This window comes from Pseudophryne corroboree, chromosome 3 (assembly GCF_028390025.1).
Source record: "Pseudophryne corroboree isolate aPseCor3 chromosome 3, aPseCor3.hap2, whole genome shotgun sequence".
Lineage (NCBI taxonomy): Eukaryota > Metazoa > Chordata > Amphibia > Anura > Myobatrachidae > Pseudophryne > Pseudophryne corroboree.
The window spans coordinates 315,700,387-315,725,056 of NC_086446.1; the positions used below are offsets into that span (position 1 = coordinate 315,700,387).

The following is a 24,670-nucleotide window of genomic DNA, read 5'->3' on the forward strand; positions in this document are numbered from 1 at the left end:
ATACTGCCTCCCTGTCTGAGGGAGACGTCGGTAAAGCAGACTTTAGAAAACGGCGAGGGGGAGACGTCTCGAATTCCAATTTGTACCCCTGAGATACCACTTGAAGGATCCAGGGGTCCACTTGCGAGTGGGCCCACTGCGCACTGAACTTCTTGAGACGGGCCCCCACCGTGCCTGAGTCCGCTTGTAAAGCCCCAGCGTCATGCTGAGGACTTTGCGGAGGCGGGAGAGGGCTTTTGTTCCTGGGAACTGGCTGTTTGTTGCAGCCTTTTCCCTCTCCCTCTGCCACGGGGCAGAAATGAGGCGCCTTTTGCCTGCTTGCCCTTATGGGGCCGAAAGGACTGCGCCTGATAATACGGCGTCTTCTTAGGTTGAGAAGCTACCTAGGGTAAAAATGTGGATTTTCCAGCAGTTGCCGTGGCTACCAGGTCTGATAGACCTACCCCAAATAACTCCTCCCCCTTATAAGGCAATACTTCCATGTGCCTTTTAGAATCCGCATCGCCTGACCACTGCCGCGTCCATAAACCTCTTCTTGCAGAAATGGACAGCGCGCTAACTCTTGATGCCAGTCGGCAAATATCCCTCTGTGCATCACGCATATATAGAAATGCATTCTTCAAATGCTCTATAGTCAGTAATATACTGTCCCTATCTAGGGTATCAATATTTTCAGTCAGGGAATCCGACCACGCCAGGCCCGCACTGCACATCCAGGCTGAGGCGATTGCTGGTCGCAGTATAACACCCGTGTGAGAGTATATACATTTTAGGATATTCTCCAGCTTTCTATCGGCAGGTTCCTTTAGGGCAGCCGTATCAGGAGAGGGTAGTGCTACCTGTTTAGACAAGCGTGTGAGCGCTTTATCCACCCTAGGGGGTGTTTCCCAACGTGCCCTATCCTCTGGCGGGAAAGGGTACGATGCCAATAACCTTTTAGGAATCATCAGTTTTTTATCGGGGGAAACCCACGCCTCATCACACACTTCATTTAATTCCTCGGATACAGGAAAAACTACAGGCAGTTTTTTCTCACCAAACATAATACCCTTTTTAGTGGTACTTGTATTATCAGAAATATGCAATACATTTTTCATTGCTTCAATCATGTAACGTGTGGCCCTAGTGGAAGTCACGTATGTCTCCTCATCATCGACACTGGAGTCAGTATCCGTGTCTGTGTCTGCCATTTGAGGTAACGGGCGTTTTAAAGCCCCTGATGGCGTTTGAGACCCCTGGACAGGCACAAGCTGAGTAGCCGGCTGTCTCATGTCGTCAACTGTCTGTCGTAAAGAGATGACACTATCACGCAATTCCTTCCATAAGCTCATCCACTCAGGTGTCGACTCCCTAGGGGGTGACAACTGTATAATAGGCAATTGCTCCGCCTCCATCTCATTTTCCTCCTCAAACATGTCGACACAATTGTACCGACACACCGCACACACACAGGGAATGCTCTGATAGAGGACAGGACCCCACTAGCCCGTTGGGGAGACAGAGGGAGAGTATGCCAGCACACACCAGAGCGCTATATATAGACAGGAATACCACTATAAAATGTGCTTTTCCCTTTATAGCTGCTGTTAGTATCAAAACTGCGCCAAATTAGTGCCCCCCTCTCTTTTTTTTACCCTTTTCTGTAGTGCAGGACTGCAGGGGAGAGTCAGGGAGACGTCCTTCCAGCGGAGCTGTGATGGAAAATGGCGCCCGTGTGCTGAGGAGATAGGCTCCGCCCCCTTCTCGGCGGCCTTTTCTCCCGCTTTTTAGGTGAGTTCTGGCAGGGGTTAAAATACATCCATATAGCCCTGGGGGTTATATGTGGTGTATTTATACCAGCCAAGGTGTTTTACATTGCTGCTCAGGGCGCCCCCCCCTAGCGCCCTGCACCCTCAGTGACCGGAGTGTGAAGTGTGCCTGAGTAACAATGGCGCACAGCTGCAGTGCTGTGCGCTACCTTGTTGAAGACTGATGTCTTCTGCCGCCGATTTTTCCGGACCTCTTCTTGCTTCTGGCTCTGTAAGGGGGCCGGCGGCGCGGCTCTGGGACCGAGCTCCGAGGCTGGGCCTGTGTTCGGTCCCTCTGGAGCTAATGGTGTCCAGTAGCCTAAGAAGCCCAATCCACTCTGCACTTCAGGTGAGTTCGCTTCTTCTCCCCTTAGTCCCTCGATGCAGTGAGCCTGTTGCCAGCAGGTCTCACTGAAAATAAAAAACCTAAACTTAAACTTTCACTAAGAAGCTCAGGAGAGCCCCTAGTGTGCACCCTTCTCGGCCGGGCACAAAAATCTAACTGAGGCTTGGAGGAGGGTCATAGGGGGAGGAGCCAGTGCACACCAGGTAGTCCTAAAGCTTTTACTTTTGTGCCCAGTCTCCTGCGGAGCCGCTATTCCCCATGGTCCTTACGGAGTTCCCAGCATCCACTAGGACGTCAGAGAAAATCCTATTTATACACTACGCTTGGTAATTTCTATATTTAATTTCATATTTTTACAGATTACTAGTGCTACCACTACTTTCATCAACTGGCCCATATGTGTATGCCTGGCTTGCTAGTCATGATCAGCACCTAATCTAAACTAGGTGCAAAAGATATGTCTGGAGACAGGAGTATTTACACTTACGTCCAACTCTCCATTGACTGCAGCTGATTCGACACACCCTCACTGAACCCAGAACACCCCATTACAACACAGTAATGCATGTTCAGGTGTAGGTGTAGTAGCAAACTACATGTGACTGATCAGAGCATGCACAGTGTGAAAACATGCAACTCAAGACATGTTCTGCAAAAGGCATACATTCACCTCAGCATCAGCCCCACTGTGTGTAGCAGGGGAGCTCAGGCAGTAGAAGGGCACAGGCAATCAAGCATGCCGATAACTCATTATTTGACCTATCAAGTTACTGGGAGCTTCTGACTTTGAGGCACAGGGACCTCATGTCTCAGTGAAGACACTAGCTCCTAGCAAACAGAAAGGCTTCTGTCTCCAGAGAATTGGCTCAGCCCTGTGCTGCCACCTGTTTGTGACTACACTTTTGAGCTAGTTTGCATTGAGAACTGTCAGAGCACTTATCGGTTATGGAGGGAAGGGGATGGCGGCAGGGCATAAAGTGTGGCATTAACACAACAGTAAAAGGTAATTGGTTGAGAATTATTGGGCACTGCCTTCACACAGACTCAAATTTGACCACTGTCTATATGCGAATGGTACAATGAGAATTTATTGCAAACAAATGGAGAAGCAGGAAAACTGGTGACAGAAAAGCAACAACATAAGTTTATTTGGAAAATATTTATTCAAGAAGATGATCACACATTGAAGAGCTGTATTTAAAGTCTCAGTTTCAGGTGGATTAAGGAGCTACAGAAATATTGCTTAGACTCTTGTATCTCAAAAGATACAAAGTAAGTGAAATGCAGCTTTAGCATGACACTAGGGGGTAATACTGCCAACTGACCCACAAGAGATGGGTGCTATCCCTGGTGCACAGTGCTGAAAATAGCAACATATGGCTGGGTCGTGTAGCACACACTGTTCCTTCTCCATGAGAATGAGAACAGTCATTTCTTGGATAGAGACTGCAAGAGAACCAAATGCAGCAAACCCCGAAAAGGATGCAGCCATTAACAAATCATGATCCCATACATCTTGCTGGTGATAAAATCTAGTGCTGTATAACAGAAATATTATCCTTAGTTCCCTCCCGTTTTACAAGGGCAGTTCTCTCATTTCTCACCGATTACTTGGAATGCAGACAGACACACACACACCTTCCACAACATGTGAAGTTTAATGTAAAAGAGGACAACTCATTCATACTGAACGTATAGTTTGCATAAATACACTGGAGGCTGCCATTTTGTGATCTAATCCAATTAACAGCATATCCATTTACTAGGAGCTAAAATCAACACTGAAACCTGAGATATGTTCTTGTTACAGGGATGGTAACAAAATGGCTGCTTCCAGTGAGTGCAGATCACAGGTACAATATGGGATGTAGTTATGTGACCAGCGGTCAGGAGACAGCCGGTCACATTACCTCCCCCTACATCCCACCGGTCGGCATGCCACGAGCACGCAGCTCGGCATGGCTAACGCAGTGAGCCCGCAAGGGGCTTCTTGCGCTGCACACCCCCCCCCCGTGCTGGCATTCTGCGGCCGGGATCCTGGCGTTGGGATGCTGACCGCCGGGATCCCGGGCGCCGGTAACATGATACACACCCATACAATAGATGTACCAAAGACTGCTATCAATACCCTGTTGTGGGATTCAGACATCAGACCTATGCATCAATAAAAAACAGGGTGTATTTCAAATACTAACAAAACAAATTAAAACCAATTAAATTGATTCTGAAATACCCCCCGTAAACTATAGCACCTTTTTCATTCTCTTTCTGCATGCTGCAGCAGTTTTTGTAGAAAAATATGTTACCCATAAACTACTCAACAGACTCCACATAACCCCTGCCATCTGTCTTGTTAGGGCTAAAGGCAGCAAATGGTTACAGCAATGGCCAGAAAGTAATTATGCACAAAGGAGACAGATTGATTTGACTTCAGTGCAAGACCCAGTTTATGCCCCATCAGCTGATTGCAAACTGTTATTCAGATTACAAGTTATAATCTTCGGACAACCCACATCTCCCTCATTCACATGTTAACTTTCCGTTGTGCTTTACAACTGGACACTGATAAGACAAAACTGGGTAATAACAAACAGTCATAGATGTAGGAGGGCCCTGCTCGCAGGCTTACAATTTAAAGAATATGTTCACCTTCAAATATCTGTTTTCAATTAAATATGATTGGAAACCACACATGGAAACTGTGAAAATACTTTTATTTTAGTGCTCAGAATCAGGTGATCTGATGTCACCTTCTCATACATCAAAATGAGGACTTCCACCCAAAGATTGCCATGAAAAGCTGGAGACATCAATTTCCTCCAGCCTGGGCACCCCATGTCAGCATTAAAAAAGTTAACGGATACTAGCTATACATTGATAGCAGCCTTGTCAGCTAACATTTGATAACTACAGTATTAAAAGTCACCTATTGCTGTAGATAAAGGGGGATATGGATTAGGCTTCCACTTACACACTTCCAATATATTAATTCAATAATTATATTAATTAATAAATGTAACAACTTTCAAAGCAGTTCAAGTACAGAAATATTTAAAGCGGGCAAAAACATAAACACACACTATATGGACAAAAGTATTTGGCCACACCTGTTAATTATTGAATTCAGGTGTGTCAATCAAACTCATTGCTACAGGTGTATAAAACCAAGCTCCTAGCCATGCAGTCTCCATTTGCAAACATTTGTGATACAAAATGGGTCATTCTAAAGAGATCAGTGACTTCAAGCATGGTACTGTGGTAGAATGCCACCTCTTCAACAAGACGATTTGTGAAATGACATCCCTACTGGAAAATAGACAGTCAGCTAAGTAATATTATTAGAAAGTGGAAGCGTTTAGGAACAACAGCAACTCAGCCACAAAGCGGAAGACCACATAATAGCACAGAGCGGGGTCAATGACTGCTAAGGCGCATGGTGTGTAAAAGTCAACAACGCTCTGCTGATTCCATAGCTGAAGAGTTCCGAACTTCCACTGGCATTAATGTAAACACAAAAACTGTGTGGCGGATGCTTAATGGAATGGGTTTCCATGGCCAAGTAGCAGCATGCAAGCCCCACAGCAAGCACTGATTGGAGTGGTGTAAAGCACACAGACACTGGTGCGACGCTGTATCCGCCGTGCTAAAGGCAGAAATCAGCATCGCGCTGGCACTTTTGTTGTCTTTCTGCTAGCACCCCCTCTGGGGTGCGAGAAGCAATCCTGTCGTCTGGTGTCACAGGGCACTGTATTGAATAGCCCCGGGAGCTAATTCCCGGCGCTATTCAACCGTCTTCGAATTGAATCGTGCCCATTGTTCCTTCATTCGGCAACATGCATGAACAGCATCCACATTTATTAGCAAGTTGCTAGCTCATCCGTCGTGCTAAAGGCAGAAATCAGCATCGCGCTGGCACTTTTGTTGTATTTCTGCTAGCACCCCCTCTGGGGTGCGAGAAGCAATCCTGTCGTCTGGTGTCACAGGGCACTGTATTGAATAGCCCCGGGAGCTAATTCCCGGCGCTATTCAACCATCTTCGAATTGAATCGTGCCCATTGTTCCTTCATTCGGCAACATGCATGAACAGCATCCACATTTATTAGCAAGTTGCTAGCTCATAATTACAGTGTTAAAAAAGCAATTAAATCATATTGCACGTTAGGAGCACATAGCAATAGGGTCAATGCACATTTCGCTTGTATAGGCTTCCTCGGGGCACTATAGTAAACAGTGCCCGCCAGGTCCCATGATTATAGCTACAGAGATATTGGACAGTGCACACATTTTAACACTGTTGAGAGGTATGGCATATCGGACATTATTTAGTTATTTATTACCAGTTATTTATATAGCGCACACATATTCCGCAGCGCTTTACAGAGAATATTTGGCCATTCACATCAGTCTCTGCCCCAGTGGAGCTTACAATCTATATTCCCCATCACATGTACACGCACACAAATTCACGCTAGGGTTAATTTTGTTGGAAGCCAATTAACCTACCAGTATATTTTTGGATTGTGGGAGGAAACCGGAGTACCCGGAGGAAACCCACACAAGCACGGGGAGAATATGCAAACTCTGCACAGTTAGGGCCATGGTGGGAAGTGAACCCATGACCTCAGTGCTGTGAGGCAGTAATGCTAACCATTACACCATCCTTACTGCCCATAATATAACTGCGCATATAAAATAACTGCAAGTGGTTTGCAAAGAGGTTCCTTTTCACCATGTACATATTTTACAGTTTATATTTTCATCTAAGCACTTCAAGTATTAATTCAGCTACTTCCAATGAGTAACATCTCCCAACACAGCCTTTGGACTATGAAAAGTTGTGCAGCCTTGATCTAGAAGGTTTCTTGCTGCCCCTAAATTTGCCTGTAGCTTTTCAAAAGCCGTCACAGCAGGAAGTCTGGTAAACACATTCATATCCATAGCACTAGGTGATTCATCGCGCCCTACCGGCGCTCTTCACACTGTCGTAAGGGGTTACGCCCCCTTAACCCTTGCACGCCCTTGTGGTGTGCAATATATGTATTATATGGGAGATTTACCTCCAATCATAATTGTGTGAGTGGTTAAATATTGCACGGACAAAGGGCGTGCAATTGTTAAGGGGTCGTAGCCCCTTGCAATGGCGTGAACAGCGCACGCAGAGCCTGATGAATCACCTAGTAGGTGCTGTGGTTGAGGGAGTGGCAGGTGCGGGGGAGACGCGGATGGGGGAGGGGGTCCGGGGGAGACGCGGATGGGGGAGGGGTCCGGAGCCACTGCGGGGTGTGTGTGGGGGAGGAGGGGGGGAGCGGTTGCGGGGGTGTGTGTGGGGGAGGAGGGGGGGAGCGGATGCGGGGGTGCCGCAGGTGGGGGAGGGGAGGGTGCCGCAGGTGGTGGAGGGGTGCCGTGGATGGGGCCCGGAGGTACTGCGAGTGGGGGAGGGGCGGGTAATGCTTCTCCTCCTGCAAGTGTCTAAGCTGCTGTCCTCCATTTGGCAGTGGCTCTCCCGGAGACTCGCACAGCAGCCAGTCACTATCGTTAGCGCCGGTGTCCGGTGCCCAGCGCGCCACATTACAAGGACGAACATGCACTCAATAAACTACAGCTCCCAGCTGCCCTTAGCGCCGGAATGCTCTGACGCTAAGGGCTGCTGGGAGCTGTAGTTTATTTAGTGCGTCTACTTCCCTGTAATGCGGCACGTTGGGACACCAGCGGTAACAATAGTGACTGGCTGGCAGAACTGACTGACTCACTGAATCAATGTAAAAGGTTACAGTGCTGTGCATCATCAGTGACACTGCACTGCACAGCACTGTCACCTTTTACATTGATTCAGCGTCCAGATATTACCCTCCGCGATATCACCCACTCTATCTGTTACATTAGCCTTCTCGGGGCTTCCAGGCCGGGAGCCCAGGTGCTGTGCTGCGGAGTCAGGGCCTCTGGGGATCTGGGCGCGGCTGTGGCGGGGAGGCACTTCTGTGACATCACGCGCAGAGGAGGCTCCAGGGCTCAGAGAGTATGCGGCGCAGGGAGGGCTATGAAAGCCTCCCTGCGCCGCATACATGGTCACGTCCCCTTATCCGTGGCCACGCCCCCTTTTCGAATTTGTATAACTTTTTGTGTGTAAATTGTTGATGGTATGTTGCTGCAGATGCAGTGAGCCTATTTTGGGGTGTGGACCAGGAGCTGCAGCTCCTTCAGCCCCATTGTTAATCCTGCTCGGGGAACACATAGCAGCCAAAGGGCAGAGCCTCCCATTGGATGTAATCTGTGTGGGAGGGCATTTCTCGCCCAATCAGCTGTGGACTGGGTGTGACAGACCTGCCGCTAACCCAATGAGAGCTCCTAGCCACGCCCAGCATTATCCACACAGTCACAGAGTGACAGATCTGGGCTATTATATAGGAGATGGTACCTTTAAAAATAAAAAGCTGCTTATCACTAGTGGAAAAAACTCAACAGAAGAGTCTTATGTGACAACAACTGAAGAGGAACTATATACAAGCTCAGGGGCACTCACCATATAACTGTAGTCACTATTAGTTGCTACACTGAAGTCACCGTGCACGCACATACAGTTTGGATTCACTAGTACATGTCCTATCAAGTCACTAAGAACTAGTGATGCTGCGGGCAGACTACATATTAATGGATGTTGGCTCAGTACACAACATGGCTGCAAGCACTATGTACAAGCAACAGGTGCACTTTATAGAACAAGCAACAGAAGTAGAAGATGGTAAAACGGTATGTGTTTAAAATACTAACCGCCGGAATCCGGACGCAATACAGACGCCAAAATCCTGACAGGGGTACAATGCTGCTGCTGGAATACTGGCGAAGTCATGCGGAAGACACCCTCTATGGGTGTCTTCCTCATAACACCCATAGAGGAGGAATAGACACTGTAGCGAGCGAAGCGAGCCACCGTGCCTGCAGTGTTCTCGCCCTGCTGCTGGCATTGACGCGGACGGGATTCCGCTGTCAGTATAGTGATAGCTGGTATCCGGGATACCATACCAATCCCATAAAAAGAACAATATATACGCATGCTAGCATTTTATTTAAACATTATTTGGCAGTGCTGGCGAACACTTTAGCCTATGACAAATATTTAACCACAAGCAAGCAGTACAGCAGCCATTCATGTTTACTACATCAAATGTGCTATAAAAAAAGTTCTATAAAATAAGGCAATCCTTACTTAGAAACTGTATGTACTGTCCAGTAACTAGATGGATGCATGCATTGTTCACACCACAACTAGAATAAACCTAGCAGGGAGCCCAATAACAATATATACACCGTTTGCACAGTGAAGAGCAGTGTGGGTAATAGTATAATATCCTGCCAAATGTTCCCAGCTGAGTAGTGATCCTGTCACCATACAATACCCTAAAGAGAGTCTCTTCCTTAATGGTTATATAACGATTACACTCTCCTCTACCGCTGGCTAACAGGCTAATAAAATATCAACACTAAGCCAAGGGAGCGGGGGCATCAGAGAGGGGTTATTTATAGTACACAGAGGCATACTTAATTCCCCAATGCCTCAATTATTCATCGCAAAGCCGGAAACTACCTTCTGGTTCAGTAAGGCAAGCAGCACAGGATTAATACGGGGGAGGTAGGGCTGTACCAATTAATTTGTTTCATTTGCTACCTTTCAAATCACAGCAATGGAGGAAATATGACATGAGACAAATGTCATAAAAAAGAGCTGTATATTAAACAATTTTACTTTATTGGAAAAAGTAGTCACACACTTTAATTATATCCCCCCCCCTTCAAGAAAATAACTGGACAGTGCTCTGAATTTCAGGTCACACATCCGGCAGTGTAGATAAGGCATGTCCAAACTGCGGCCCTCCAGCTGTTGAGGAACTACACATCCCAGCATGCCCTGACACAGCTTTAGCATTCTCTGACAGCAAAACTGTGTCAGGGCATGCTGGGATATGTAATACCATTATCCAGGTACAGTAACTGCACAGTGATAAATGAAACATAAGGAGAAGTCTCATCTAAGAAGTGTTACAGAGCATTTCAACATTTATTAGGAGCAGATGTACTAGGTCTTGGAGAATGATAAAGTGTAGAGAGATAAAGTACCATCCAATTAGCTACAAACAGGAAGCAGCCAGTTTCCTGACGGACGGGATCACAGCGGCCAAAATAATGGTGCCGGAATTCCTTCCGCCGCAGGAACACAGACGTCTAAAGCCCAATAGGACTTGGGATCCCAGCATTAGAATCCCGACGGCTGGAATCCCAAACTTCTTTCAGCAGGACGAGCCCATGGGGGTGGGGTTTGAGAGGTTAGGTTTAGCCATTAAAAGGGGGGTTAGGGTTCAGGGATGGGAAGTTTAGGGTTCGGTACTGAGGAGGGAGGGTTAGGCGCTTAGCAGGAGAGGTTAGGCTTAGGCACCAAGCGGGGAGGGGGGGGGGGGGGGGGGTTATAGGCAGCGAAGAAGGGAGGGTTAGGGTTAGGCACCAAGCGGAGAGGGTTAGGCACCACCAGGGAGGGTTAGGGTTAGGCACCCACAAGGGAGAGTTAGGGTAGGGCATCGGTGAAGGTTAGGGGGCTTACTGGGGGGCTGTCGGGAATCTGATAGACGGGATGCTGCTGTCTGTATTCTGACGGCAGGCATCCCGTCAATCAGGAAATCATACTGATCCCCTCCTAACTTCTTTTTCAAACACAGCCTGTAACATGGCAGTTAGGAGCAGATTGGCTGGTACTTTATCACTCTCCAAGGCTTAGTAAATCTCCCCCTAAATGTTATCAAGTATTTTGGCCAAATGAAAACCACATAAAAAAAAAAAATTCCTTGGGCTCAATTATGACATGCAGAGCAATTAAGACAGCATAAATTCTGTCTGAGGAACTAATGTAATGGAGATGTGCAGTGAAGAGTGTGTAACCCTGAGCGGGTGTAGTATGGTATGCCGGCGACCAGCATACCGGCGCCGGGAGCCCGGCCGCCGGCATACAGACAGTGTGGCGAGCGCAAATGAGCCCCTTGCGCGCCACGCTATTTAGTCTCCGTCCAGGGGGGTCGTGGACCCACACGAGGGAGAATATCTGTCGGTATGCCGGGTGTCGGGATTCCGGTATACTGTGCGCCGGGATCCCGACATTCGGCAACCTGAAGACCACCCCCCTGAGCATGATGATCACCCCTCCCCATAAATGACAGTATCTTTTACTTGATGAAAGGTTGCAATGGGAGAAGATATTCCTGGCAGCAGTTCTCATATATTTGTACATTAAAACCAATGTATTTATAACTCTCGTTTAATCAGTATCACTTCTAATGTTTTGGGCGATAAAGTTTTCCTCAATATTTGTTCATAAAATGACATTCTGCCCATGCTGGTTTGTCATGTGAAGCTGGAGGTGTAGGCACAGAAAACGCAGTTCTACATAGACCTTCTGCCTGGCAAAAACTAATCTAGAAATTGTATTAAAATGTTTACCACTGCACATAACATATGTTTATTTATATGAATTCTGTTCTCATGTGGCATGACAGCAACACCAAGAAAACAGCTCATTTTAGAAAAATTATGCAGAGAATGTGAAGGATTAAAATAGTTTAGCATGTGACACGCTTCCAGTGCAAGGTAGGCGACACGTGGACAACAATCTTTGCTGCTACAGTTTTTATTCCATGCAGAGAAGACGCTTTCCATGTATTACATAGTGATTGTCATCACTAAAACAAGGACTATAAAAATAAGATTTTACTTACCGATAAATCTATTTCTCGGAGTCCGTAGTGGATGCTGGGGTTCCTGAAAGGACCATGGGGAATAGCGGCTCCGCAGGAGACAGGGCACAAAAAGTAAAGCTTTTCCAGATCAGGTGGTGTGCACTGGCTCCTCCCCCCATGACCCTCCTCCAGACTCCAGTTAGGTACTGTGCCCGGACGAGCGTACACAATAAGGGAGGATTTTGAATCCCGGGTAAGACTCATACCAGCCACACCAATCACACCGTACAACTTGTGATCTAAACCCAGTTAACAGTATGATAACAGCGGAGCCTCTGAAAGATGGCTTCCTTCAACAATAACCCGAATTAGTTAACAATAACTATGTACAATTATTGCAGATAATCCGCACTTGGGATGGGCGCCCAGCATCCACTACGGACTCCGAGAAATAGATTTATCGGTAAGTAAAATCTTATTTTCTCTATCGTCCTAGTGGATGCTGGGGTTCCTGAAAGGACCATGGGGATTATACCAAAGCTCCCAAACGGGCGGGAGAGTGCGGATGACTCTGCAGCACCGAATGAGAGAACTCCAGGTCCTCCTTAGCCAGAGTATCAAATTTGTAAAATTTTACAAACGTGTTCTCCCCTGACCACGTAGCTGCTCGGCAAAGTTGTAATGCCGAGACCCCTCGGGCAGCCGCCCAAGATGAGCCCACCTTCCTTGTGGAGTGGGCCTTTACAGATTTAGGCTGTGGCAGGCCTGCCACAGAATGTGCAAGTTGGATTGTGCTACAGATCCAACGAGCAATCGTCTGCTTAGACGCAGGAGCACCCATCTTGTTGGGTGCATACAATATAAACAACGAGTCAGATTTTCTGACTCCAGCTGTCCTTGCAATATATATTTTTAATGCTCTGACAACGTCCAGTAACTTGGAGTCCTCCAAGTCACTTGTAGCCGCAGGCACTACAATAGGCTGGTTCAGATGAAATGCTGACACCACCTTAGGGAGAAAATGCGGACGAGTCCGCAGTTCTGCCCTGTCCGAATGGAAAATCAGATATGGGCTTTTGTAAGATAAAGCTGCCAGTTCTGACACTCTCCTGGCCGAAGCCAGGGCTAGAAGCATGGTCACTTTCCATGTGAGATATTTCAAATCCACCTTCTTTAGTGGTTCAAACCAATGAGATTTTAGAAAGTCCAAAACCACATTGAGATCCCACGGTGCCACTGGAGGCACCACAGGAGGCTGTATATGTAGCACTCCCTTAACAAAGGTCTGGACTTCAGGGACTGAAGCCAATTCTTTTTGAAAGAAAATCGACAGGGCCGAAATTTGAACCTTAATAGATCCCAATTTGAGACCCATAGACAATCCTGATTGCAGGAAATGTAGGAATCGACCCAGTTGAAATTCCTCCGTCGGAGCACTCCGATCTTCGCACCACGCAACATATTTTCGCCAAATTCGGTGATAATGTTGCACGGTTACTTCCTTCCTTGCTTTAATCAAAGTAGGAATGACTTCTTCCGGCATGCCTTTTTCCTTTAGGATCCGGCGTTCAACCGCCATGCCGTCAAACGCAGCCGCGGTAAGTCTTGAAACAGACAGGGACCCTGCTGAAGCAAGTCCCTCCTTAGAGGTAGAGGCCACGGATCTTCCGTGATCATCTCTTGAAGTTCCGGGTACCAAGTCCTTCTTGGCCAATCCGGAACCACTAGTATCGTCCTTACGCCTCTTTGCCGTATAATTCTCAATACTTTTGGTATGAGAGGCAGAGGAGGAAACACATACACCGACTGGTACACCCAAGGCGTTACCAGCGCGTCCACAGCTATTGCCTGCGGATCTCTTGACCTGGCGCAATACCTGTCCAGTTTTTTGTTGAGGCGAGACGCCATCATGTCCACCATTGGTCTTTCCCAACGGGTTACCAGCAAGTGGAAGACTTCTGGATGAAGTCCCCACTCTCCCGGGTGAAGATCGTGTCTGCTGAGGAAGTCTGCTTCCCAGTTGTCCACTCCCGGGATGAACACTGCTGACAGTGCTATCACATGATTCTCTGCCCAGCGAAGAATCCTTGCAGCTTCTGCCATTGCACTCCTGCTTCTTGTGCCGCCCTGTCTGTTCACATGGGCGACTGCCGTGATGTTGTCCGACTGGATCAACACCGGTTTTCCCTGAAGCAGAGGTTCTGCCTGGCTTAGAGCATTGTATATTGCTCTTAGTTCCAGAATGTTTATGTGAAGAGACGTTTCCAGGCTCGTCCATACTCCCTGGAAGTTTCTTCCTTGTGTGACTGCTCCCCAGCCTCTCAGGCTGGCGTCCGTGGTCACCAGGATCCAATCCTGTATGCCGAATCTGCGGCCCTCCAATAGATGAGCACTCTGCAACCACCACAGAAGAGACACCCTTGTCCTTGGAGACAGGGTTATCCGCAGGTGCATCTGAAGATGCGACCCTGACCATTTGTCCAACAGATCCCTTTGGAAAATTCTTGCGTGGAATCTGCCGAATGGAATTGCTTCGTAAGAAGCCACCATTTTTCCCAGGACTCTTGTGCATTGATGTACAGACACCTTTCCTGGTTTTAGGAGGTTCCTGACAAGCTCGGATAACTCCTTGGCTTTTTCCTCCGGGAGAAAAACCTTTTTCTGAACCGTGTCCAGAATCATCCCTAGGAACAGCAGACGAGTTGTCGGCATTAACTGGGATTTTGGAATATTCAGAATCCACCCGTGCTGTTTTAGCACTTCTTGCGACAGTGCTAATCCCATCTCTAGCTGTTCTCTGGACCTTGCCCTTATTAGGAGATCGTCCAAGTATGGGATAATTAATATGCCTTTTCTTCGAAGAAGAATCATCATCTCGGCCATTACCTTTGTAAAGACCCGAGGTGCCGTGGACAATCCGAACGGCAGCGTCTGAAACTGATAGTGACAGTTTTGTACAACGAACCTGAGGTACCCCTGTTGTGAGGGGTAAATTGGAACGTGGAGATACGCATCCTTGATGTCCAAGGATACCATAAAGTCCCCCTCTTCCAGGTTCGCTATCACTGCTCTGAGTGACTCCATCTTGAACTTGAACTTCTTTATGTACAGGTTCAAGGACTTCAGATTTAGAATAGGCCTTACCGAGCCATCCGGCTTCGGTACCACAAAAAGAGTGGAATAATACCCCTTCCCTTGTTGTAGAAGAGGTACCTTGACTATCACCTGCTGAGAGTACAGCTTGTGAATGGCTTCCAAAACCGTCTCCCTTTCGGAGGGGGACGTTGGTAAAGCAGACTTCAGGAAACGGCGAGGTGGATCTGTCTCTAATTCCAACCTGTACCCCTGAGATATTATCTGCAGGATCCAGGGATCTACCTGCGAGTGAGCCCACTGCGCACTGTAATTTTTGAGACGACCACCCACCGTCCCCGAGTCCGCTTGAGAAGCCCCAGCGTCATGCTGAGGCTTTTGTAGAAGCCGGGGAAGGCTTCTGTTCCTGGGAAGGAGCTGCCTGTTGCTGTCTCTTCCCTCGACCTCTGCCTCGTGGCAGATATGAATAGCCCTTTGCTCTCTTATTTTTAAAGGAACGAAAGGGCTGCGGTTGAAAAGTCGGTGCCTTTTTCTGTTGGGGAGTGACTTGAGGTAGAAAGGTGGATTTCCCGGCTGTAGCCGTGGCCACCAAATCTGATAGACCGACTCCAAATAACTCCTCCCCTTTATACGGCAAAACTTCCATATGTCGTTTTGAATCCGCATCGCCTGTCCACTGTCGCGTCCATAAAGCTCTTCTGGCCGAAATGGACATAGCACTTACCCGTGATGCCAGTGTGCAGATATCCCTCTGTGCATCACGCATATAAAGAAATGCATCCTTTATTTGTTCTAACGACAGTAAAATATTGTCCCTGTCCAGGGTATCAATATTTTCAATCAGGGACTCTGACCAAACTACCCCAGCACTGCACATCCAGGCAGTCGCTATAGCTGGTCGTAGTAGAACACCTGCATGTGTGTATATACTTTTTTGGATATTTTCCATCCTCCTATCTGATGGATCTTTAAGTGCGGCCGTCTCAGGAGAGGGTAACGCCACTTGTTTAGATAAGCGTGTTAGCGCCTTGTCCACCCTAGGAGGTGTTTCCCAGCGCTCCCTAACCTCTGGCGGGAAAGGGTATAATGCCAATAATTTCTTTGAAATTATCAGCTTTTTATCAGGGGCAACCCACGCTTCATTACACACGTCATTTAATTCTTCTGATTCAGGAAAAACTATAGGTAGTTTTTTCACACCTCACATAATACCCTGTTTAGTGGTACCTGTAGTATCAGCTAAATGTAACGCCTCCTTCATTGCCAAAATCATATAACGTGTGGCCCTACTGGAAAATACGGTTGATTCGTCACCGTCACCACTGGAGTCAGTGCCTGTGTCTGGGTCTGTGTCGACCGACTGAGGCAAAGGGCGTTTCACAGCCCTTGACGGTGTTTGAGTCGCCTGGACAGGCACTAATTGATTGTCCGGCCGTCTCATGTCGTCAAACGACTGCTTTAGCGTGTTGACACTATCCCGTAGTTCCATAAATAAAGGCATCCATTCTGGTGTCGACTCCCTAGGGGGTGACATCCTCATATTTGGCAATTGCTCCGCCTCCACACCAATATCGTCCTCATACATGTCGACACACACGTACCGACACACAGCAGACACACAGGGAATGCTCCTAACGAAGACAGGACCCACTAGCCCTTTGGGGAGACAGAGGGAGAGTTTGCCAGCACACACCAAAAGCGCTATATATAACAGGGATAGCCTTATAATAAGTGCTCCCTTATAGCTGCTTTATATATATCAAAATATCGCCATAAATTTGCCCCCCCTCTCTGTTTTACCCTGTTTCTGTAGTGCAGTGCAGGGGAGAGACCTGGGAGCCGTCCTGACCAGCGGAGCTGTGAGAGGAAATGGCGCCGTGTGCTGAGGAGATAGGCCCCGCCCCTTTTCCGGCGGGCTCGTCTCCCGCTATTTAGTGAATCCAGGCAGGGGTTAAATATCTCCATATAGCCTCTGGGGGCTATATGTGAGGTATTTTTAGCCTTTATATAGGTTACATTTGCCTCCCAGGGCACCCCCCCCCCCAGCGCCCTGCACCCTCAGTGACTGCGTGTGAAGTGTGCTGAGAGGAAAATGGCGCACAGCTGCAGTGCTGTGCGCTACCTTTAGAAGACTGCAGGAGTCTTCAGCCGCCGATTCTGGACCTCTTCTGACTTCAGCATCTGCAAGGGGGCCGGCGGCGCGGCTCCGGTGACCATCCAGGCTGTACCTGTGATCGTCCCTCTGGAGCTGATGTCCAGTAGCCAAGAAGCCAATCCATCCTGCACGCAGGTGAGTTCACTTCTTCTCCCCTCAGTCCCTCGTTGCAGTGATCCTGTTGCCAGCAGGACTCACTGTAAAATAAAAAACCTAAGCTAAACTTTTTCTAAGCAGCTCTTTAGGAGAGCCACCTAGATTGCACCCTTCTCGGCCGGGCACAAAAATCTAACTGGAGTCTGGAGGAGGGTCATGGGGGGAGGAGCCAGTGCACACCACCTGATCTGGAAAAGCTTTACTTTTTGTGCCCTGTCTCCTGCGGAGCCGCTATTCCCCATGGTCCTTTCAGGAACCCCAGCATCCACTAGGACGATAGAGAAATAAGAGCCTCTTTTTGTATGTTACATAAAAGGTCCATAAAGTATCATCTCGTATCATTATTGTTAGCAGCAGTACGAGATGAACGTTCAGAGCAATTTATCAATGATGTAATGCCAGGACAGCACCTGCAATAAGAGGCTGCCCTGGTGATGAAGGATGCCCACTGGCAGAATAACTTCAGAGTTCTCACTTTTATGTCTCTATTACACAAGCGTTTCCCATTGATTTAAAGCTTGATAACTCACTTATAATTAATCACTAATATGGTTAATAAATAGTTGCTTACCTTCCACCTCTTGTCCGATAGAGAGGCCAGCCCATTTTCTCTACAGAAGACACAAAATAAGAATAAAGTACAGCCAATATATAGTATATCACATGATAATGGAATCTAAGTGCCAGTTATTTTTGTATTTGGCAATGATTATCATACCATAAAATGTATTTCTGGTGACTTGATATGTTATCCTACACAAGTGTATGAAGAGGATAGTAAGAAATGTTTGTGTTACGTCATTTATTGTGCTAATTAGACAAAAAAAAAAGAAAGTAAATACTTGGGCCCTTGTTTAGGACAAGCAAAATGGGCAGGATGAAACACAAAATCCTTTCTGACAACAATGCATTCAAGAATTTGCAACTATATTAACACCAGGCTTTGCAGAACAAAATAGCAGCATTTGTACTGACATTTGCACCAGCCATACAAGTATCGGAAGTAATCAGAATGCAGGCGTGCCTCTATTTTCACTCAGTTGGTGGCGTGGACCCACCAACCAAGTGGGAATTACGGGCTGGTGTCGGTAATCCGGCCACTGGTAAAATGCCAGCTATCATGATTCCAGCGTTCGTCTCCTGAATGCTGGGATCCCGGCAGCCGCCATTTTGACTGCATCCCAGCAGAAACACTGTTACTTCTCCCCTCTAGTTCTGCCACTGATTCACATTCACTAAGCTGTGAAAGGGCAGCAATGAAAAACCAAGATGCCTTGCAGTGTGAATCCAGGGATGTCCTTGGGGTATAGCAGTACCACAGTAATTCTCACTTTAACAATAACGCTTTCCCTCATTGGAGGAACACAACTTGTAGTCGTATATCCTAGGTACTGCCAATGAAGGATGATGGTGACTGTTGGACTACAGCAATACTCCACTGAGATAGTTAATCTTTTGTCTAAATAAGCTTTGTGTGAATGTGAATATCCACCCATGCAATGGTGATCTCAATGTAGTGCAATATATTGCAGGGTTCTGTAAGATAAATTCTAGAGCACACCCGATACAGTTGCCTATAGAATCTATCTTTAAAATTAAACTGCGACATTATGGAGGTTAGGTTTTGTTTATAATACAGCTTGGGCCTGATCGTGTGCCTGATGCAGCTCATTATACAGCTGCAAGTAGCGAGTTTTAGCTAAGTGCATATGCGCAGAAGCTTAATTCACGCATTTTTGTGCATCTCCAGCTGGATGGATTTTAACCGGATCTCTCTATGCATGAAATGGGTGCTTTTGTGTTGCAAAGGTGCGGTCACTTGCAAAAGATGTCTTGTGGGTGTGTAGCTATACTTCCATGCTATTCTAAGTAGCGCATACAGCAAAGGGAAGCCTGTTACTGTTGGATCACTGGCATCCAGCACAGGGTAGGTACAAGTGCTGATAGGAATCATAACAGGTGTGGCTGTGGAACTGAAAAACAGTGGGCAGTGTGGCTTCTTGCTTTAAACCATACAGATATTCACAGTAGCCCTACGGATCCACTTATTAGCTTAAAGCAGTAAATCTGTCTCTCATGGCATCCCGCAAATACAGTCACTGTGCGTTCTCCTCAGAATCAGGCCACTTATTGTTCAGCTGGATACACACTACGCCGATTCACGGACCTATCTGATTACTGGTAAATGCATGCACACATTTAGTGACCGTCAGCCCAATATGTCGTGCCTGACATTACAACCGGGTGGGCATTTACATGTGCCCATCCAGTTGTGATGTCAGTCACCGGCAGCCTCTGCAGCAAGTGTATGGGCGGTCTGCATACCACCCGTACACACTGCAGGATGCACCAATATATCTGCAGATATATCGGCCATCGGCTGTGCTGCAGGTCCAACACCGACGATATAAAGGCCAGTGTGTACCTAGCATACGTCTTAGTGTTCACTCTAGGAGTGAAAAGGGGCAGGGCGCCGGACTCCGGGGGCACATGTGCGCGTGCGGCGAAGCCGCGCGCGCGTCCGAAATGGGGGCACGGGCACGCAAATTAGGGGGCGTGGTCACGCCTCCGTCATTTTAGGGGGCGGTGCGGCCCACAGACGCTACTATAGAGAGCGTCTGTGGCCGGCGACGTCACTGTTGGGGGCGTGCCCAGCACCTCCGTCGGTGCTGGGCTTCCCCCAGCCCTCTCCCAATGCGTGAATGGATGCCGCGCGCATGCGCACGGCACCTATACACGCCGGGAGGGCAGGGAGCGGGCGGCTGTTCTAGCAGGGCGCCGCAAAAGGGGCAGGGCGGGTTTTGCCTGTTAAAAAACGGGCAGGGCGCGGCGCCCTGCTAAAACAGCCTAGAGTGAACACTACGTCTCTTAAAGGCTGTTTTACACAAATAATTCAACATTCATGTGTCCAGATAAAGTGGAAAAGTATTAATAATGTAAACTTCCCAGTAACACCACCTTAAATCCCACCCCTCCCTTCCAGTATCGCTGTTAGTGTGTCTGTATAACTAGAAGCTAGCTATAACAGAAACATGGCTCACACAATCAGACACAGCCTCCCCTGCAGCACTGTCACATGGTGGCCTCCACTTCACACACCCCCCCAGGCCTGGTAACATTAACGGAGGTGGGGTTGGAATATTATTGTCCAAATCTTACACACACATCATTTTACCACCTGTTCCCTCACTCACATTTACATAATTTGAAGTACACTCTATTAGGATTTTCACCCCTTTCTCTCTGCGTGTTGCAGCTATCTATCGCCCACCTGTGCAACCCAAAAAGTTTCTGGAAGATTTTTCTGCTTGGCTCCCTCACTTTCTATCCTCTGCCATCTCCACCATCATTATGAGCGATTTCAATATCTCTACTGACACAGTCCACTATCTCCCCATGCCTCTAAACTACTCTCTCTAACCTCCTCTCTTGGCCTCTCCCAATGGACTGACTCCCCTACTCATTAGGAAGGCCACTGTCTTGATCTTGTATTCACCAGACTATGCTCGGTTTCTGAACTCACTAACACTCCTTTCCCTCTCTCAGATCACAACCTTATCACCTGCACGCTCTCCTCCATTACTTCAAACTCAATGTCCCTGAAGTCTACAAAGACGCCTCTAACATGCAGAAATACTAACACTATTAATTTTCAACAACTATCTACCTCTTTGCAACCACTGCTCTCACCAAGACTGCTGTGTCACACCTTAACCAAACTCTAGAAACAGCACTTGATGAAGTGGCTCCAGCTACCCATCACACTCCACGTAGACTTAGATGTCAACCGTGGCACGCTAAATACACTAGACACCTACAAAAACTCATGTAAAGTAGAACGCCAGTGGCGTAAATCTCGTAGTTCAAGTGACTGTCTCACATATAAGACCATGTACCACTCTTACCGCAGTGCTCTGGACACTGCCAAACAAGCATATTTTCAATCTCTCATCTCTGCTCAAGCCTCTAACCCCAAGCGACTTTTTAATACATTTAAATCACTTCTTGTCCCTCCCTCACCCAACCCACCAGCCACTGTCAGTGCGCAAGATCTTGCTTCCTATTTCAAGGACATGATTGACAAGATCCGAAATGAAATGGTATGCTCTTCCACAGCAAATGACCTTCTCAATTCTCTGCCTTAACACTCCAACACCTTCTCTTCCTTGATCCTACAAATTAAGATGAAGTATCTGCACTCTTTTCATCTGCCTACTCTAGTACCTCTCCCCTTGACTCTATACCCTCACAAATTAGTAAAGCTCTGTCTGCTATGCTCATCCCAACCTTAACTAAAATCTGTAATCTCTCTCTGTCTACTGGTATCTTTCCTTCTCTATGCAAACATGCAGTGATGACTCCCATTCTGAAAAAACAAAACTCTGACCCTAACTCTCTCTCAAACAACCGTCCCATCTCTCAACTTCCATGCCCCTCCAAGCTATTTGAGAGACTTGCCTACACTCGCCTCACACACTTTTTTAACTCACACAGCCTACTGGACCCACTTCAGTCAGGATTTCGTGCACAACACTCCACAGAAACAGCACTGACTAAGTTAATGAATGATTTGGTCACTGCTAAATTTAAAGGACATGACTCTCTACCTATTCTCCTTGATCTCTCTGCTGCTTTTGACACTGTTGACCACTCTCTTCTCATACAAACACTACAATCCCTAGGTATTCAGGACACAGCCCATTCTTGGTTCTCATCCTACCCATCTTATCGCTTCTTCAGTGTTCTTTTCTCTGATTCCACCTCCTCTTCACTACCTCTCTCAGTTGGAGTACTGCAAGGCTCAGTTTAAGGTCCTCTGCTTTCCTCTATCTATACCACATCTCTTGGCAAACTAATCAACTCTTTCGGATTTCAGTACCATCTGTATGCGGATAATACTCAAATCTACCTATCCTCCCCTGATTTGTCACCATCTGTATTGGGCCGTGTCACTGAATGCCTTTCTGCCATTTCATCTTGGATGACGTCTCGCCACCTCAAACGTAATATTTCCAAAACAGAATTAATTATATTTCCACCGGTAAATAATAAGAATTTACTCACCGGTAATTCTATTTCTCGTAGTCCGTAGTGGATGCTGGGTACTCCGTAAGGACCATGGGGAATAGACGGGCTCCGCAGGAGACTGGGCACTCTAAAGAAAAGATTAGGTACTATATCTGGTGTGCACTGGCTCCTCCCTCTATGCCCCTCCTCCAGACCTCAGTTAGGGAAACTGTGCCCGGAAGAGCTGACATTACAAGGAAAGGATTTGGAATCCAGGGTAAGACTCATACCAGCCACACCAATCACACCGTACAACTCGTGATAACTATACCCAGTTAACAGTATGAACAACAACGGAGCCTCCTTAAACTGATGGCTCAGAACAAAAAACCCTATAGTTAAGCAATAACTATAAACAAGTATTGCAGAATTCCGCACTTGGGACGGGCTCCCAGCATCCACTATGGACTACGAGAAATAGAATTACCGGTGAGTAAATTCTTATTTTCTCTGACGTCCTAGTGGATGCTGGGTACTTCGTAAGGACCATGGGGATTATACCAAAGCTCCCAAACGGGCGGGAGAGTGCGGATGACTCTGCAGTACCGAATGAGCAAACTCAAGGTCCTCCTCAGCCAGGGTATCAAACTTGTAGAATTTTGCAAACGTGTTTGATCCCGACCAGGTAGCAGCTCGGCAAAGTTGTAAAGCCGAGACCCCTCGGGCAGCCGCCCAAGAAGAGCCCACCTTCCTCGTGGAATGGGCTTTTACTGATTTAGGATGCGGCAGTCCAGCCGCAGAATGAGCCTGCTGAATCGTGCTACAGATCCAGCGAGCAATAGTCTGCTTAGAAGCAGGAGCGCCCAGCTTGTTGGGTGCATGCAGGATAAACAGTGAGTCAGTTTTTCTGACCCTAGCCGTCCTGGAAACATAGATTCTCAGGGCCCGGACTACGTCCAGCAACTTGGAATCCTCCAAGTCCCGAGTAGCCGCAGGCACCACAATAGGTTGGTTCAAATGAAACGCTGATACTACCTTAGGGAGAAATTGGGGACGAGTCCTCAATTCTGCCCTGTCCATATGGAAGATCAGATAGGGGCTTTTACATGACAAAGCTGCCAATTCTGACACACGCCTAGCCGAAGCTAAGGCCAATAGCATGACCACTTTCCACGGGAGATATTTTAGCTCCACGGTCTGAAGTGGCTCAAACCAATGTGATTTCAGGAAATCCAACACAACGTTGAGATCCCAAGGTGCCACTGGAGGCACAAAAGGGGGCTGAATATGCAGCACTCCCTTGACAAACGTCTGAACTTCAGGCAGTAAAGCCAGTTCTTTTTGAAAGAAAATAGACAGGGCCGAAATCTGGACTTTTATGGATCCCAATTTTAGGCCCATAGTCACTCCTGACTGTAGGAAGTGCAGAAATCGACCCAGCTGAAATTCTTCTGTTGGGGCCTTCATAGCCTCACACCAAGCAACATATTTTCGCCATATGCGGTGATAATGTTTTGCTGTCACATCCTTCCTAGCCTTTATCAGCGTAGGAATGACTTCAATCGGAATGCCCTTTTCCATCAGGATCCGGCGTTCAACCGCCATGCCGTCAAACGCAGCCGCGGTAAGTCTTGGAACAGACAGGGCCCCTGCTGTAACAGGTCCTGTCTGAGAGGCAGAGGCCAAGGGTCCTCTGAGATCATTTCTTGTAGTTCCGGGTACCAAGTCCTTCTTGGCCAGTCCGGAACGATGAGTATAGTTCTTACTCCTCTTTTTCTTATTATCCTCAGTACCTTTGGTATGAGAGGAAGAGGAGGGAACACATAAACCGACTGGTACACCCACGGTGTCACTAGAGCGTCCACAGCTATCGCCTGAGGGTCCCTTGACCTGGCGCAATATCTTTTTAGCTTTTTGTTGAGGTGGGACGCCATCATGTCCACCTGTGGCCTTTCCCAACGATTTACAATCAGCTGGAAGACTTCTGGATGAAGTCCCCACTCTCCCGGGTGGAGGTCGTGCCTGCTTAGGAAGTCTGCTTCCCAGTTGTCCACTCCCGGAATGAACACTGCTGACAGTGCTATCACGTGATTTTCCGCCCATCTGAGAATCCTTGTGGCTTCTGCCATCGCCATCCTGCTTCTTGTGCCGCCCTGTCGGTTTACATGGGCGACCGCCGTGATGTTGTCTGACTGAATCAGCACCGGCTGGTTTTGAAGCAGGGGTTTTGCCTGACTTAGGGCATTGTAAATGGCCCTTAGTTCCAGAATATTTATGTGTAGGGAAGCCTCCTGACTCGACCATAGTCCCTGGAAGTTTCTTCCCTGAGTGACTGCCCCCCAACCTCGGAGGCTTGCATCCGTGGTCACCAGGACCCAGTCCTGTATGCCGAATCTGCGGCCTTCGAGAA

General features: G+C 47.6%; 1 protein-coding gene across 1 annotated transcript in view; it reads right to left on the reverse strand.

Annotated features, from left to right (window-relative positions):
• NSF (N-ethylmaleimide sensitive factor, vesicle fusing ATPase) overlaps positions 1-24,670 on the reverse strand; it is a 243,493-nt gene that overhangs the window by 111,645 nt on the left and 107,178 nt on the right. The window contains exon 4 of the mRNA XM_063959459.1: positions 17,825-17,864. Within this exon, the coding sequence (XP_063815529.1) occupies positions 17,825-17,864 (40 nt within the window). The remainder of the gene's footprint in view (positions 1-17,824; positions 17,865-24,670) is intronic.